We start from the raw sequence: 17,694 nt of genomic DNA on the forward strand, positions 1-17,694 counted from the left end.
TTGCCCATTCATCAAAAGATTTGCAAAGATGGAAAAATATTTATCAGTCATCCATTATCATAAAAAATAACAAAAGGATATTTGTTTTTTCACACTCCACAGGTGTCACTCAGCCCATCTCAATGGCAGATACTATCCCAGTGGGTACTACAACTCTGTAACAGATGATGGTGTAGTTTGGTACACTTGGAGAGGATGGTGGTACTCTCTGAAAACCAGCATCATGAAGCTGAGACCCACTGCCTTCGAAATTGATCCCATTGATGACCCCAATGTGGTTCATCGCAGCCCCGATTCACAGGCCGAAGAAGATCTCAAATCAATTGTGGGCAGAAACTAATTAGAAAACAGTAATTTTACAGTAATACTGTAAACATTTTTTCCTGTTTTATTGGACTATATCTTAATGGTAAATGGCAAGTAGAGAAGTAAAAAGTGGATTAACTCAAATTCATTATTTTTCCTATACCGGTATTGGGAATATAAAAATAAACAACCCTTCTTAGCTTATCTTAGTAGGAGATGCTTATGAAATGCCTGTTTTATAGCTCCATGTTACAAGAGGAAGTAGAATGCACACACAGCTATCTGTTTTGGTGGAGAAAAGGGGAATCTGAAGTCAGTGTGTGTGCCAGACACAGGCGCAAACATTGAAGTGAAAGGAGCCATTATCATGTCACTGAAAATAGTTGTAAGAGGAGTTGATGTTGTCATAAAGTCATACAGACAGAGAAGATAGACAACATAGCACTGAAGCCAATGCTATTTCTTTGGCACACACAAACAGTCTGCCCCAGGACAGCTGTGGCTACAACTGTAGCTGCCTCCACCAGTGTGTGAATGTGAGAGTGAATGAATAGTGGAATTGTACAGCACTTTGAGGGCCCCGAAAAGCGCTATATAAATGCAATCCATTATTATTATTATTATTATTATTATTATTATTATTATTATAAATAGAGGCTTAAAAATACTATGCATGGACTGTTATCCACTTACAGGCTGTGGACACACTGTCAACTCCATATTCCTCTTATTTGAATTATAACCATGATTCCAGAAATAAAACTTGCAAGTCCTCCCTGTTATTTCATAATGCTGAATTAACTAGTTGTGTTGTTCTAATGCTGTTGTATTTGTTTCTATTCTTTTATTAAAAACGTTAAATATCAAATTTCTTGTGACACCTTTATTTGAATTCTGACATTTTGTGAGCACATTTTGCTACTCCACATGCCAAATCACTGTCACTCAAAGGTGGAATTTAACCTTATCCACAACTTTATGCACTCTTTATTTTGTACCGTTTATGGCTTACTATTTCTAAAACATCATAGACATGGCTGTTGGAAAATAATAGACTCCCACATGACTTTGTACAGGACTGCTTGCCTACATATTGTGACGAGTAAATGTATGAATCGATGTATGTTAATGTTTAATTTTTCGTCTAGGTCAGGCTGGACTGAACGCCATCGACCAAACAACAAGGCTTATATGTAATCTGAAGAAGGATACTGACAATAAAAGAAAGCCACCCAGTTTACTTGACTGACAATGAATCCATGAACTGACAACTGTGCATTATCTCTGGATTGCTGGATTTTTCAAAGGAGGATGGCTTATTTTATTTTTATAAAGCCTTATGGAGTTAATAATGGCCTAACTACAAATTTACGCCAATCATTACTAGTGCGGCAATTATGAGAAAATGCAAGCCTGTGATTATCATTATAGAAAGTAGGGATGAGGGCAACAGGAAATAGGAATGCAGAATAAATATGTGTGAAATCTAAATTATCATTGTGCAAATACACAGTATCGCCTTTGTTTAAGCCAGTATCTGTAAAATAAAAAAAAAATCTACGCAATCATAAGCCAACTATTATCCTCTATCTGGCGGTGTGCTTAATTAGCATAACCAACTTGCCCGATGGGCGGTGCTTTCCCTGCTACAGATAGGTTCAAGCGAAAGCCCCGTCCAATCACACCATCTCCAGAGTTAAAACAGACGCGCCGTCGGTGGTTAATGCCGGCGCTGATTGGCTAACACCCTTAGCCAAGTCTCTCTCTAGAGAGATTGTCAGTCAGCTGGAGCTCAAGTAAAACAACACAGTACTTGTTTTTATCTTTCAGGGGCTTTTGAACTAGAGACATTTTTTCTTGCTGCGTTTATGGCACCTTTAATACATTACTAAACGGCCCGTGGAACATTCTTTTACGGAGAGAAAAGCGTGAATGTAGCGTTGTTATCGTCACCCCAATTTTTAACGATAGGTGAGTAAGCTAACGTTAGCTGAAGTTAAATTGCTTAATTAGCACGCGAGCTAGTTAGCCGCCTGTTGCAGTTAGCTTGGCAGCCAAAGAACACATAAGTTCGAGGTTGCTTGACTCTTCCTTGTATTTTATGAATTTTTCTTCCTCGTTTTGAAGAAGGTAACGGCAACTTATGCTGGCTTTCTAGCGTAGCTTCTTGCTAGCTTAAGATTGTAAACGACAGTCGGTGAGCTACCCTTCCACTGAAAGTGTCTCCAAGGTGACGGTGGTTGTTTCTCCATCCATTTACTCCCTGCTCTCTCCCTCTCTCTGCTTTCTGATAGCTCCTGACGCCTTTTCCCAGGAGAAGCCCGGTGCCCTGTTTTGTTGTCTGAAGCGCCGTGTTGTGGCTGAGAAAGCTCTCGGTGGTCCGTGATTGTTGCTGCCAGGCGGGCCGACGCTAGGAGCGTGGGGGAACATAGCGGCGTGTGTCTGGTGAGGAGATGTCAGAGCGGGGATGCCTCTTTTTGGAGACAGTTTTGTAGGCGAGGGTATACACGAGTGTACACAGTATACCTCCCGCTGGGACTTGGCGTGCAAACCAGCGGAGCGACGTTTCAGCATAACTAGCAGTGACACATATATGGATGGTGGGGTCGCAGTATGCCCACCCCCTCGAGTACCACTACATCACCGGCTGGAGGGAGAAGCAATACCGGGGGAGAGGAAGAGGGGCCCATGTCCGCAGCTTCTACCTCTTCCATCAGCTCATCTTTCCGGTTCGTCCCAGCCTTCTGCCTGGGCGTGGTGGCAGCAGTAGTATTTCAGCTGGCATGGGGAGGCCTGTCTCTCACCTCGTTCTTCTTAAAGCTCTTCATCTATGTGTCATTCGCCCTCCTGTGTTTCCTGGCTGGGAGCTTTGCCCTGCTGGTCAGGAAGAGTCCTCTCAAAGTCAGCTGCTTTAACCGGAGCAGGAGGCAGCCTTCTGAATGGCTGGAGTTCTTCAACAAGCTCATGGTAAGAAGACCCCTTAAATTCATTAAGGGACATGCAGCACACCTCCAGGAACATGCAAACTGTAGCTCTGTGCGACATCTCATTAGGATCACACTGTGTCTCATCAGAAAACATTGTTTACTGCTGACATGCAGACTTATATCTAAGGGCTTTTTGCACACTCTGCATTATTGACAAACTAGATCTGTTGAGCATCTGATGTTTTACATTTTGCCTCCTGATTTGGCCTTCTCAACCATTCCACCCCCTCGTTCCCTGCCCCAATTAATTTCCTTCCACCTCAGCATTTGTACCCACTCTGTCTCTCTGATGATGTCTCCCTACTCTTTTATCCTTGCTGTGTTCTATAATAGATGAGGTACAGTCATTCTTCTGGATTTAGCCTGATTCGCAACACTGAGCACATGCATACACACAACAAATGGTAATTTATTCTTTAAGGAAAGCCTTTGGGTGTTTGCAGCCGGTTGGTGGCATCCCTCAGCCCAGCGGCTGCCTTTCATCTGTGATGTTTGATGTTCTGTGGCGCTTATGACTTATTGATGTTGACAGTGGATGAGTATTGTCACAAACATTAGTCCGAGTGATATGTTGCACGAGCTGTGACCAATTTAGGCTGCTTCATTTGTCATGATTTTAGGCCTTCTAGACGCACAGTTCTCAGTCCTAGCTCTCTCCTCTCCTTGTATTTCCTGTTTTTATGTTGTTCCTTAACTGGAATTGCCTGTTTGGCTACTTTTCAGGTTCGTTTTTTGGTGCCAGTTCAGGAGTTGAGCCAGAGCAGGAGGGTGGTGGTGTCGCACAATGTGGACAAAACCCTGAAGGAAGGTAATTAGTCACCTGTTTTATGGCACATTTATGTGAATACATGAGGAGCTATTGATGTGTGAGGAGATTTTGATATTCTAGCAGATGATGTTAAAAAGAACTTAAAAAAACCCCAATTGCTTTTTCTGTTTCTGCCATTTTTGTGGCATCCTGTCTTTATAGAGTAAAATGTGTGAGCGAATCAGGATTCTGAAATTGGATCATATGACAGTCAGACGTCTGAGATCACTTGAGAGTCAAGTGTGGTCATTTTTTGAAAGGCTTTAAATTGGCGATTGCAGAAGAGTGAGATTTTCATTGATTATTCGTGCTACTTTTTTGAAGGACTTCAGAAGCAAACATGAATGTGTCTTCCTCTAAATTTCCTTTTCAGTTATTTCAGTGTTTGAATTCCACGTATAAAAAGTTCAAAATTTCATAAAAAGACTTTTACTTTAACGTTTATGCTCTTTTCAAGCTCTGCATTTTTTTTTGTTTTGTTTTGTTTGTGGACTCTACTGTAGTAGCTTATCTTACACTGGGCCTTGGTCTAGCCTCTCAGTTCATAACACTGTCTGAAACAAAATGTTTCAGCTCCCTTTCCTGTCTGTTAATGCTCCTGATTGGCTGCCACTCTCAAACAAAAGACATGAACAGCAGCTGTGGTCTTAACTTTGAGATGACTGTAATAAGGACATCCATTCTCACTGGTATTATTCAGAGTTGAGAGCTGGGAAAACGGTAAAATTTTTAAAATGTAGTACTTTACAGTGTCAATACTACCTTCTCTCCAGTCATCGAATTAGACATATTTTGGTGGCATTACAACACACTGTATAATACTGCACTTTGACAGTGGTGATTCAAAAGGATAGTCATGTTGATTCTTATTGTGGCTTGCTCTGTTTTGAAAAAAAACTTTGCTTTTTTTCATATTGAAAACTTGAAGCTTACACAGCATTAAAATCTGTTTTTCACTCTCAGTAGTATTAGGAGACCTTTCCTGAAATGACTGACCGATGGAAAAAGTTTCAACTTCTGTTTTTGACAAAATTGCTGACTGACGGAGCTCTGCTTCTGTCATTCACCACGACCTGTCACCCATTTCTCCCACACATTAAACCAGTAGAAGGTTAAAGACGCGTACACACTGGGAGCCGCAAACAGACACTCGCACACCCATGCACGCTCAGTAGATCAGTGCATGTGCCTGCCAAGTAACAGATGGCTCCAGGATTTACACCGAGGGTGTGTGTTTGCACATCCTTCTGTGTGTTTTTAAAAAATGGTCCTTTGATTGCAGTGTGATACAAGTTTATGACATTATCAGCTTTATAATCAAGATGTGCTGTGTCAGTGAACTGATGCCTTGATATACCTTGATGTGTTTTGTGGGATTCTTTAGAGTGATGCATTTAAAGCAAGCAGAGTACTTACATTCTAGTTAGAACCTTTCCAGAGGAGCTTACTGTGAGTGCTCAACACAAAATACCTTCTGAACTGTGTCTCATTTATTTTATTAATTTTTTTTAAAAAGATGAAGAAGTAGTATGAGAGCATAATGTTGTTTGAAGTGGAAACTGAGAAATGGAGCAAATCCAATTGTGCAAGATTGGTCTTTATCTGTTATTAGAGTGCTAACCTCTCTAACCATTCATCCCCCCCTCTTCATCTGTTTCTAAAGCACTGATCCTGGTCAGTTCCAGTGCCTAAAGGCACACATAGAGGTTGTAGGGTCGCTTAACTTGCATGTCTCTGGTTAAAGGGAAAAACCCCAAGAACGTGACAAAGTATGTGCTTTACAGTCATTCCTTACAAGAGTGAATGCTGGTCATGTCCGTTGTGAGTATTAGGGGGCTTCTCCTCCTGATCTGCAACATACAGTACATGTTGATAATGTGCTGTATATAATCTACAGAGGGTTAGCTTGGATCACTGCATACACTTCAAAGACAGAGAGATTCTGCATTTAGTTAAAAGATCACAACAGAACAATTGGTTTGGTTCACACATTAAAACTGAATTTCACAGAGAAGGGGAAGTGCCACGCTGTTCTTCAAAGCATAACTCGATCAGTATGCAGTTATTCAAGTGATAATATTAATTTAAGTTTTACAGTTTAATTCATTTTTTTTAATGTATATGTTGTACTGTTTAGAATACTGGACGAGCTGCTTCTATTTAGATTGCATCTGATTTTTTTTTTTCCTGTGATTTTGCTCTTTGTGCAGTTTGTAAGTTAAAGATTTGACCAATAAAATCTGTTTTTCAGCAGCTAGTTAAAGCAGAGCGCTCACTGTTAAGCTATGGTGTTCCCAGGGTTAAAATTAACCTTCCAGTTGCAGCCGTCTGGGTGTGTTATTTATATATTTCTGTCAGATTTTTCCAGGTGCTGTAGTAGGTGTCTCCTCTTATATTCTTCCTGTAGTTACATCATTTGAAAGTGAGTGTGAGGGATTGCCAGTGTTTTTTTTTTTTTTTTTTTTTTTTTGTGCGTCTAAGGGTCAGCTCTGTGATGAGGTGGTGAGCTGTGCAGTTTCCAGTTATAGCTTTCCCCTCACAGAATGAATGCTGGGATAAGCTCTCGGGGGGAGGGCTAGGGACCGTTTACAGAAAAGCGGGCACAGAAAGTAGATGATGGAAAGCGTGAACCACCCTCCAGCTTTCATAAGCTGCACCTGGGCTTTGGGGAAATGAAACTCGATGCACCCATTGTGGTCTTCAGTGGCTCATTGAAAACAGAGTTTATACAGGGTGTTTTTTTTTTTCTTTTTTTTTCTTTTTTTTTTTGTGCATCAAAAGTTTGAAATGTAAAAAAGCCATTTGGTGTTACTGTCAGAAGAGTAGTGACTGCAGCTGTTTGTCTATTCTAACAAAAACTGGATTTAGATTTTCTTTTGCTGTCTCCGCAGTGTTTGACTATGCCTACAGAGACTATATCCTGTCCTGGTACATTCCTTTGAGTCATGATGAAGGCCAGTTGTACTCCATGCTGTCAGAGGACTGGTGGCAGATGATCGGGCAGTTGAGATCCAGGCTTGCTGAGATCGACCTCGTCAACGTAGTGTGTTATGACAGCATCCGGATTCTACACACACACTTCACCGACCTCAAAGCTGCATCTGCAAGGTGCACTAGCACACACTCTTTAATTGTATGAAGTTCTCCCACAATATTCATCACCTGCAAATCAAGGATGGGAAAGCTAGTGAAATAATGTGTTGTTACTGTCAGAGTCGCTGAGCCTCTAAAAGCTTTCTTTGCACAGAGGTATGACTCACAGTTGTTTATCAGGAAATATTTTCCATCTTTGATTTGTTACTGAAAAAGATTTCTCTTCCCACCAATGTCCATACCTAGTACGATAATTTTATGTACACAGATGGTGTGAAATTACTGCAATTTGGTCCAGCGTAACCACATTAAAATCCCCCTTCAGTGTGTGCCAGGTACACTATCACACATGTGCGTGCAGGAAAAAGAACAGACACAGCGATGATTCACACATCATCTGGTTTTATTATCTTGGCCAGTCAGACGAGACTTATGATTTGATTTCACTGCTGTGATGTCTGGTCTGCCTAATTTCCAATTGCTTGGGAACAATGTAGCGGCAGCAGCATGTCTTTAGAAGCAAAAACAGCGAGCTACAACACAGCTGAAGTATGAATAACAGAGGCAGCGAAGCTTTAGCTCACGTAATATAATCGGACATCTAAGCTGTGACAGAATAACACTTCACTGCAGCTCCGTCTATTTCAAAGTTTCTTTGTGTGTGTGTGTCCGTGTGTCCCCAGACCAGAGGAAGTGGCTCGGCCGTTTCCTCTCCATCCCTGTTTGGTCAGTCCGGAATCGGAGCTGGCCTTCCTCCGCTGTGTAGCCAGAATACTACTGCTATGTCTGCTGCCACAAAAGGATGCCAAGTCGCACACACTACGCTGCTGTCTCACTGAAGTCATCACTACTAAAGGTACATAACTTCCTTGGGGATTAATAAAGAATTCTGATTCTAATTGGTCATTGTCACAAACTGTGAAGTCACTTATATGCATTATTGTTGTCAAAAAATAATGTTCTGTTTTAATGTACCTTTTATGAGTCATTGCTTTTTTGTTGTTATTACAAGTAGCAGTTGTTGAATGTTTATATCTTTATTTTGGCTCTACTCCAAGTCATTAAACACAAGAGTAGTTGAATCAGCTCCACAGTGCAGACATGGTGATGAAATGTGCACCATCCTCTTGGTGGACTCCGTTTGTCAGTGTCACACTCCCATAATTGGGGAATTAAACATACGCTGTGAATGAATTTCATTTGAATAGAATGAAACTTTACTCAACATTAGGATACAATTCATGATAAGCACAGTTGTAATTAAAAACACAAATGGTGTCTCCTTTCCTCTAGTTGTTTAATAGTTGCACCTGCTCAGTGAAAGAGATGTAACACTGAGGTGTTGTTGACATAGATGCATAACACTCGCAGCTCTTCAGGTGTGTTTGATAAACAAAGAATAAATATACAATATTCTGCTGAATAGTTTTACTCTTTAATATACAGTACTATGTACAGTAGAACTCTTGAGTTCTTTAATTTCTTTTGATTTTGCTAGGAAAATAAGAAACGGGTGCAGCGATTTATTGAATCATAGCCAAGCATACATGTGAATACAATAATATAAGGCAAAAACAGATTCTGTACAATTCTCACTCGCTTTAAAGTCAATATTTGTATGACCACCTTTATTCTTCAGCACAGTCTGGTATAGTTCATTTCAGGTCTTCTTTGGGTGTTGGCTGTCTTTTGTTTGTTTCTGTGTCGATGATCTCACACTGCCTCAGTAATGTTGAGGTCTGCGTGCTGGGAGGCCAGTGTGTGTGTTCCAGTGTGTTCCCTTTTTTTTTTTTTTTTTTTTTTAATATCCACACATGCTTTTACTACATTGGTAAAATGCAGTAATCATCACTCCATTATCACTTACTCCTGCCACTGATTCTTTTTTTGGGACATATCTCCACCTTTTCTCCCTGTTCCCATTCCTTAAGAATGACTTCTTTACAGTCAGCCTTCCGAGACCATTTCTGGTGACGTTTGAACAAACAGTATTTAGATCAGCTGCAGGGTCAGACGGATTTCTCAGGTCCTGTGTCACGTCTTTGTTGGTTTTTGCCTATTACATGACTTCACTTACTCTCCATCTGCTGTAGATTGCTTTTTATGCCTGTCACTTCTTCTTTTGTCCTCTACTTTGCCAGTTTCCTCATTTTCTTTTACCCTTATTTTAAACCATGTACATGTAAACTTTGTCAAGATATGACAAGATCACCTTGTTGGTGCATTTTCTGCCTGTCAAAGTGTCCTGCCGTTGGCATTTTTACTAGACTTGAATAAAGAAATTGGAACAAATATTATTGTGACAGGCTTTTAGCAACAAAGCGCCTAAAAATACAATATAAACGGTCTCTTTGCTAAGTTTCCTGGTATGTTTGGAGACAGCATTGCTTCTTTTCTTGAATTAGATGCTTGCTTTTTTTTTTGAATGATTTGAATGAATGACTCAAAGATCAGTGTGGCTTAACAAACAAAAACATTCCTCTGGACAAAGACTGGACTCATATTCCTTCCAGTCTTTGTACCTTGAATAAAGGCCAGGGGATGAGGGGAGTAACAATAGTGAAAATAATAATTTTCTTACAAAGGATTCAACTCAGAGAGACGATTAAATAGCCAAAGGAAAAGGCTTTGCTGCTCACTAGTAGCTCCACCATTAATTTCAGTCCAAACTCAGGCAAAGCACTTAACTACAGCTCATCACTCTCAGGCTGGCACACACTGAGTCCGAGCAACTCCACACCAGATCTTTTTATAGTGTTGGATGATGATTGGTGAGCAGAGCATGCTCCACACTGGTGGCTCCTCACAGGAAAACGTGTGGCAGCTGCAGGCAGGGGAGAAGGAAAGCAGAACACACCCACTAACACAACTTGTTAGGTTTGTAACAAAATATAACAAATGACGAGTGGCTCACAGTCTTTGGACACTACTGCATGTTATAAATAATTTAATTGTCATCTAATTATTGAGCATTGCAAAATGTACTCTTAGCTGTTGTAACAGCACTGACTCATAAGGGAAGTGTGGCAGTGAAGCAAGGAGAGGAAAAAAAGAATGCAGGAAGATACAGAACACTTTTTCTTCTTCTCCTGCATTGCAGCAGAGCGCCACACTGTTACTGCTGCACTTGGCTCTTGTTTCCAGAGTACATGTTGGTTTACATGGTGTGAAACAAATGTGCAATTTTGCTGGCCTGACACATGAATCAATGGACTTTTGTTATTTATCTGTAATGTTTTGCTGCATGTTTGAGCTGTTCTGGAAAATTTACCTGCTGAAAAACCGGAAAACTTCAAAACAGTTGGAATTCAACTGAGAAAAACTGGAATCTTACAAACTCTGTGGTCATCCTTTCCTCTTGAGCAGGTGTGTTGTCAGTGTTGTTTTGAATGCAGCTGTTGTTGTGTTCCTACTGTAAGAAGGAACAGATGAAACGATGGAGTCATAAGAAAATGTGTGATATCTTCATGTCTAGCTGCTGCTCTGTTTCTAGAACTGCATTCCTCCATTTCCCACACCTAGGATATATATATATATATATATATATATTTTTTTTTTAAGATCAGTGTCTCATTTTATTATGCGTCACAGAAATCTGTGGTTCTAACTTCATCAAGAGCATTTGTCCTTCCTTTTTACATCAACGTATTTTTATCTTTGTGTGTGTGTTCTCCAGTCCTGAAGCCGTTGGTAGAGGTACTCAGCGATCCAGATTCCATAAACAGGATGTTGTTGTCTCAGCTGGAAAAGAGGGAGCAGCAGGCTGAGCAGCAGAAGAAAGCCTACACCTACGCTGCCTCTTATGAAGACTTTATCAAACTGATATCAACTTCTACTGATGTCAATTTCCTCAAGCAACTCAGGCATGACAGTGACAACGTGCACACACACAGACACACACACACAGTAGATGCCTACATTACCTCATTTAAGTAGACTATCCTGTACCTACATAGAATCAAATTAAACAAACCACGTGTGTCCTTATATACATAATGACAAACATGTTAACCAGGCAGTCTTAGCCACCAACATGTTTGCTGCTCAGGGGTTACCATGGGAACAGACAATGTCTCTGCAGCAATATACTTGATCTAAATGCGGGGTAGACATGATACTGCTATATTGTCTCGTTAGTTTGAGAAATGGTGGCTCAGTACTGGCTGCTTTTTGAAATGTTTATTCTTTTTGTTTTTGATTTATTTTGGCCTCGTCACTTTCCATACTATATGTCCATCTTTCTGTGACGTAATTCATCTAATAATTGTATTTGTCTCCCGTCTTACCTCCTTTGTAGGTATCAGATTGTGGTAGAGATTATTCATGCCACCACCATCAGCAGCCTGCCTCAGCTCAAGAAGCAGAAAGGTACAGACAACACTACAGTTTCCTGCATTTAAAGCCTCAAAAGTATGGCAGCGTTTCAGTTCACGTTCACTGCCCCTAAAAAGCTAGCCAGGTATGCAATATAGGCATTCATTCATAGAAGTAAACAATAAGAGTACAGTCACAATTCTGCTTGTTTTGCAACAATTTGAAGAGAAGTGATGTGAACATTTATCTGTCAGACACTTGCAATATGCCTGAGTTCAGCCTCGTGTCAAAGACTTTTAAGGACCAGGAAGTGACATTGAAAGCGAAGTTTCAGGACAGCTGTGTGAGCTTCTGCTGAGGAAATAATGTGAGCGTGGTTATAATGACATTACCAGAGCGACTTTAGTCGTAAATGTATTACAGCAAAGGCTGATGGGAATACATCATTAGTGTTGCAGGTGGTTGAGTCTGAAGGAAAGTATTGTATGTAAAAGTTTGAAACGGATGGACACACAGCACCAGCTGATACAGATTTACAAACAATACAAGGGAATGAGTGGATTTGAACTGCCCTGCAGTGCAGCGCCTAATTTTTATTCTCATTGATTGAGGGGGGAAATGGTCCATAAACTGTCTCCATGTGCACTTTTAAACACTATACTGTCTATACTGTGTGATCCTGCTGGACTACACAGTATTCTTTTCAATTTGCTTATGGGGATTTTGGAGACCCAGTACTGGTTTCTGTTTGCACAGTCTGTTTGCTGTTGAAACACACAGTCCCTGTTCAGCAGTGAATGAATTCATGAGTACATTTAAAGGCCAGTCGGCTGTAGAAACTGCAAGTGCATTCACATGCTGTATCTGAAAATCAATGACCAATAAAGTTCACTTGTTGGTGTGCTTAGCTTGAAGCACATTTTCATAGAATCAGGCCATCGGTATGTATCAGCTTTATCCCGATAGTTCAGTGGCTCCACACCAGGTGATTGTGCGCCTTTGTGTTATTATGTGGCCAGAACTTGCTCAGACAGGCTTTCCCTCTCCCTTAGAGAAAAAAGGTAAAGAGTCAGCAGCCATGAAAGCCGACCTGCTGAGAGCCAGAGATATGAAAAGATATATCAATCAGCTGACTGTTGCTAAGAAACAATGTGAAAAAAGGATCCGCCTCCTCGGAGGGCCAAACTATGAGAATAGTGAGGAAGGAGGGGCCGATGACAACGACGAGCCTCAAAGCCAGAAGGTAAATAATATATCATGTAACTGATGCGGTCTCTCTTTATTTCCTGTAAGGTGTGAAATTACTTTGGTTCTTTTTAAAAATTCTCTCCCCTTATGCAGATTCTCCAGTTTGATGACATCCTGTGTAATCCAAGTTACAGGGATCATTTCAGAGTTTACATGGAGAGAGTAGATAAGAGAGCTCTGATAAGCTTCTGGGAACTGGTGGAAACACTGAAAACTGCCAACAAGGTAACGGCTGCACACATTCTAGAGATTTTTACCCCAACACTGCTTCTATTTTTTTTTTTTTCTTTTACTGTTAGGCCTCAAAGTAAAAATGGCTTATTAGGCTTCCTGTTTGAAGTTACTTGTTTCTTTGTCAAGAGCTCAAGAGGTGTGACGAGGCGATGGCATTCATATTGAGATGTACACAAAAGTAGAAAATGGGAGTGCTTGATGAAAAAAGGGGATTGTAATTTTATTAAACAGTCTTGTATAAAGAAACGTAGCATAAAGCTTTTTGTGAGTTCAGTGCACAAAATCAGACTTGAAAATAACTGCACATAGTGTCAGCAAATGTCTTCTGCTTTAATGTCTTTAAACTTGGAATCTTCTGGTGTGGCTGTAACTGACAGTTAAAAGAAACTATTCATTTTATTAAAAGCTTTGGTGCAGCTTGTTAGTTCATCTGCCGTCTGAAGCAAGCTATTTTCACTCACCTCCTTTAAAGCCACTGTGACCAAATTTAGGATGTCCACTTGCATTCGCACCACATAAAGACTTCAGGGTAGAAATAAGAAAAACAGAAACTTGAGATTTTTGCTCACAGAGATTACATTAATTCAGTTTTATTTAAGTAGTGTCAAATCACACTTGCCTGTTTAGAAAACCCCCAACGATCATATGACCCCCTATGAGCAAGCAGTTGGCGATAGTAGGAAGGAAAAACTCCCTTTTAACAGGAAGAAATCAGGTAGAATCAAACTCTGGTATGGGCAGCCATCTGCCTTGACTGGTTGAGGGTGAAGGGAGGAAGACGGGACGTGTTAGTGATCCAGAGACTAATACTAACTAATGATAAATGTAGAGCTCTGTATAAACACAGTGAGGGGAGGGGGGGAAGAAAGGTGAGTGAAGAAGTAAGATAATTTTATTCAGATTATTTGTTATTCAAAACTTTGGTCATGAGCATCAGCCATTGTAACAGTTTGTGAATATATATACGTGTGTGTGTGTGTGTGTGTGTGTGTGTGTGTGTAATAAAAAAAGGAAAGAAAAGGGAAGCAAAAAATGTTGAAAACTTTGAGAAAAGTATGTGAGAAAATAATTTTTGTTTGACAGAATGAGGTGCCCCAAATTGTTGGGGAAATTTACCAGAAGTTCTTTGTGGAGAGCAGAGACATTCCAGTGGAGAAGTTTCTTCTGAAAGAGATCCAGCAGAGTTTGGTGGGGAACAGAGGAACACAAGTCTTTGTTAAACTACAAGAACAGGTATGTGCTGCTCTGCTTAGCCAGCTGCAGCTACCTGTAGCTACAGCAGCTGACGGTGGATTTCTTGAAAATCTCAAAAGAAAGCTGTTGAACTTCGATCATTAAAAGCGTGTGTAACAGTGGAAACTGACACATCCCTTAGGTTGCTGAGACAATGAGAGAGCGTTACTACCCCTCCTTCCTGGTGTCTGACCTCTATGATAGGCTGATCAGACGAGACGACCATCACAGCCAATCGCGGTGTAGCCCAGAGGAGAAGGGAGAAGGGGTGAGACATTCATACGCAAACACATTCACAATACTAAATGAATGTGTTTAACACTTGTTTTTCTTTATATCCTTTGTGAAGTGCCAGGGTCTAGATACAGGAGAGGTGTGTGACGAGGGCAGTAAAGGAATCAATGAGCAGGCGAGCTATGCTGCTACTAAACTACACCAGCTCTATGACAAACTGGAGTACAAGCGACAAGCCTTGGGCTCAATCCAGAACGCACCCAAACCAGACAAGAAGGTAACAAAATATAGGTCAATGTGCTAAATACAGTCTGTTGGATCACTTCAGTATTGAGTATCAGGATGTTGGAATGAAGTGGAACCAATTGCAGGATGTTTGATTGGGTTAAACTCCCATTTATCTGATGTGGTCCCTGCTAGAGTATGTGACAACTTTAAAGTAGAGCTTTGAAAACACCTCTGAATGCAAAGACTTTTTTTTATTGTGGTTCAGCATAATGTCATTTTACTGTAACTTGCGTGCTTATCTGCCTCTGGTGTGTGCTTTGCAGATAGTAAGCAAACTAAAAGAAGAAATAGGAGCCATGGAAAAAGAACACAGCGAACTTCAGCAACACATCACAAGGACTGACTGGTGGTGTGAAAACCTGGGGAATTGGAGGGCTACGATAACTACAGCTGAGGTAAAAGGAAACAACAAACCTGAGTGTAGAAACAAATGATGCACTCACCTAAACAGTTTACAGCAGTCTGCAAGCATGCCCTTCATCCTTTATGCTCTTGCACAGAAGAAACAAATGAGCCACACAGCACAGATAATTTAATACTCGGCATACTTTATGCTTTAGTATAGAAGATAGATTGGACAACACATACATTTGTATAGATCAAGCACATTTCTGATCTTTATCTATACAGGACTAGATTCACTAAACTTCATGCAGCAATCACAGAAATGGCCCAGTGGGAGTGGAAAGTTCTGTGGTTGATCTACTAACAGTGCACATTAAATTCGTAGAAGAACAGAAATCATCATTTAGAGTCAGATCGTGTATGTGTGTGAAAATATTACTCTTACTTTGATGTGTGTAGAAGCATATATTTTTCTTTCTTTCTTTAGTTTTTCACCAGGCTGCATGTTTTTATGAAAAGTCTGTGTTAAACATTGTAACTTTGAATGTTAATCAAAGACACTGCAGGTTTGCCTGAGTGTCTCGTCCTTCAAAACTCTTACACATAACATGCACTAAGGCCAGCCCTAACACTGTTATATGTTAATGAATATTGACTGTATCTTTATAATGCTAAACGATTGTTTTTCCAGCTGACATTAAATCTGACCCTAGTCATTCACATTTCATTCATTTTGGTCTTTCGTGTACTTACGTGTGTAAATCCTTTGTAAATTTATACTAAATTATAAAAATATATTGTGACAATGGAGGACCCGACAACAGCAGCATTGCAGTTTAACACATCCTTTATTGACGGACTTCCCAACATGTGCAGCTTTCTGGCTTCCCTGCTCCTGTAGCACACAACACCGCCCTCTCCTCCGGTCCTGGCAACATCTTTAACAGGGGAGACATGATTAGATGATCAGGGTCAGGTGTGTCAGCCTCCCCTGACAGTACACTCTGAACTCCACTGCTCCACCCTTCCCCTGCAGCTGAGCCACACCCCACCACATATATATTAATGTGCCTGAATAAAGATTATCCAGGTTGTGTCAAAAAGAATCCTCTGATTTCAAAGAGCTTAATTTCAAGGCCACTCACCGATAACGACTTAATCGCGCATTGTTAAAAAGAGTGGATCTGTGAGCAGCATAACGACAGCAGTGGCTGCATTGACTCAAAAGTATGGGACAGATTTGACTGTGGTATGGACTAAAGCTGTGTGTCTGGAGGGGGACACATTGACCACTTGGGAATATTGTTTTTATATTATTTTTTTCTTCTTCTTTTTTTTTTTTTAAAGTATATTCTTTACTTTAAAAAAGTGTTACCTTTTGATATCAGATTCTTTTTTGATACGCCCTGTATGGATACTACATCTGTCCATTTTGGGGTTGTTTTTTTTTTTTTTTTTTTTGTAAATTCCCAAGTAAGCTCTCTCCAGAGTAAAGAGGTGGTGGTTTATTGTGTATGTTTGTGTGTATTTCAGGCTGCAGAGGAAGGTGGTGAGACTGTAGCTTGTTACAGTGTGTGTGTTAACCTGGTGGAAGGAGAAGAAACAGCCAACAGTCGCTGGAGCGTCCAGAGGAAACTCACTGAATTCCAAATGTTGCACCGCAAACTTACAGAGGTAACAAGGCACCAATCCTGCACACATGGATCAACAGCTGCTGCCTTGTTGTTTAAATGCTTCGTGTCTCCTGCACAATAAACCAGTAAGGTCATCAGCTCACTGTGTAGCACTGAAATGGAAAGACTCGCAACAAAAAAATAATGTGATGATGGATTTACTGCAGCCTACGTGCCACAGAAAGCAGAGACTGCTGTTTGTTAGAAGCATTTCCAGTCCTCTGTGTGACTATCTGTAGTCACTGTACAGTGATAAATTGGTTTAGATGAAATATAATATCTGTGACATCTGGAGAGCTGCATGCTTTTAGTCAGTCTGCTCTATTGACTAATTTATGGTTGTTAATGCATTTCTGAATCTAACAAGAGTAAACAGAGTAGCTGTTTAGATAAAAAAAAAATACACATATTTTGCCTCCTGTTAGTGTAAAATCATCACCTGTTAATCATGTGTCTCTCCTTCAGTGTTTCCCATCACTGAAGAAACTCCAGTTACCATCACTCAGTAAACTTCCCTTCAAATCTATTGACCAGAAGTTTTTGGACAAAAGCAAAACACAACTCAACACTTTTCTCCAGGTAAACAAGCAGCTGCTGCATAGATATTTTATATCTCTATCACCTGCTGTGATACAATTACAAATGCTTCACTTTATCTCTACATTGTTAATTATAACACACAAAAACCAGGGTGCTTAATCACAACCCATTTTAGTCTATGACATGTGTGAGCTCTTTTAATTAAATATTACACTGTAACGAGGTCTGTAACCTTATGAAGTCTGTGCTCACAAAAGCTTATTCTGCTTATGATCACAGCTGTTGATGATAACCTCAGGTGTCTGTGTGTGTGTCGTGTGTGTGTTAGCGTCTCCTAACAGATGAGCGGTTGTGCCAGTCAGAGGCTCTCTATGCTTTCCTCAGCCCGTCT

At 40.4% G+C, this 17,694-nt stretch overlaps 2 protein-coding genes across 4 annotated transcripts in view; both read left to right on the plus strand.

Annotated features, from left to right (window-relative positions):
- fgl1 (fibrinogen-like 1) overlaps window positions 1-941 on the plus strand; it is a 33,268-nt gene extending 32,327 nt beyond the window's left edge. The window contains exon 7 of the mRNA XM_085132331.1: window positions 103-941. Within this exon, the coding sequence (XP_084988457.1) occupies window positions 103-340 (238 nt within the window). The 3' untranslated portion in view covers window positions 341-941. The remainder of the gene's footprint in view (window positions 1-102) is intronic.
- Window positions 942-2,083: 1,142 nt separating this feature from the next.
- Window positions 2,084-17,694, plus strand: part of snx25 (sorting nexin 25) — an 18,764-nt gene continuing 3,153 nt past the window's right edge. The window contains exons 1-18 of one of the 3 annotated variants that reach the window (XM_085132158.1): window positions 2,084-2,277; window positions 2,601-3,273; window positions 4,017-4,101; window positions 4,937-4,938; window positions 6,460-6,523; window positions 6,993-7,209; window positions 7,878-8,050; window positions 10,871-11,057; window positions 11,492-11,562; window positions 12,561-12,751; window positions 12,850-12,981; window positions 14,074-14,223; window positions 14,366-14,491; window positions 14,573-14,734; window positions 15,009-15,140; window positions 16,624-16,764; window positions 17,229-17,342; window positions 17,632-17,694. The exon at window positions 17,632-17,694 is cut by the window's right edge and continues 15 nt beyond it. In XM_085132158.1, the coding sequence (XP_084988284.1) occupies window positions 2,920-3,273; window positions 4,017-4,101; window positions 4,937-4,938; window positions 6,460-6,523; window positions 6,993-7,209; window positions 7,878-8,050; window positions 10,871-11,057; window positions 11,492-11,562; window positions 12,561-12,751; window positions 12,850-12,981; window positions 14,074-14,223; window positions 14,366-14,491; window positions 14,573-14,734; window positions 15,009-15,140; window positions 16,624-16,764; window positions 17,229-17,342; window positions 17,632-17,694 (2,364 nt within the window). In that variant the 5' untranslated portion in view covers window positions 2,084-2,277; window positions 2,601-2,919. Of the gene's footprint in view, window positions 2,278-2,299; window positions 2,437-2,600; window positions 3,274-4,016; window positions 4,102-4,936; window positions 4,939-6,459; window positions 6,524-6,992; window positions 7,210-7,877; window positions 8,051-10,870; window positions 11,058-11,491; window positions 11,563-12,560; window positions 12,752-12,849; window positions 12,982-14,073; window positions 14,224-14,365; window positions 14,492-14,572; window positions 14,735-15,008; window positions 15,141-16,623; window positions 16,765-17,228; window positions 17,343-17,631 lie in introns of those variants that run through there. The other 2 variants (XM_085132140.1, XM_085132149.1) reach the window with 2 other exon arrangements.

This window comes from Neolamprologus multifasciatus, chromosome 2 (assembly GCF_963576455.1).
Source record: "Neolamprologus multifasciatus chromosome 2, fNeoMul1.2, whole genome shotgun sequence".
NCBI classification, from domain to species: domain Eukaryota; kingdom Metazoa; phylum Chordata; class Actinopteri; order Cichliformes; family Cichlidae; genus Neolamprologus; species Neolamprologus multifasciatus.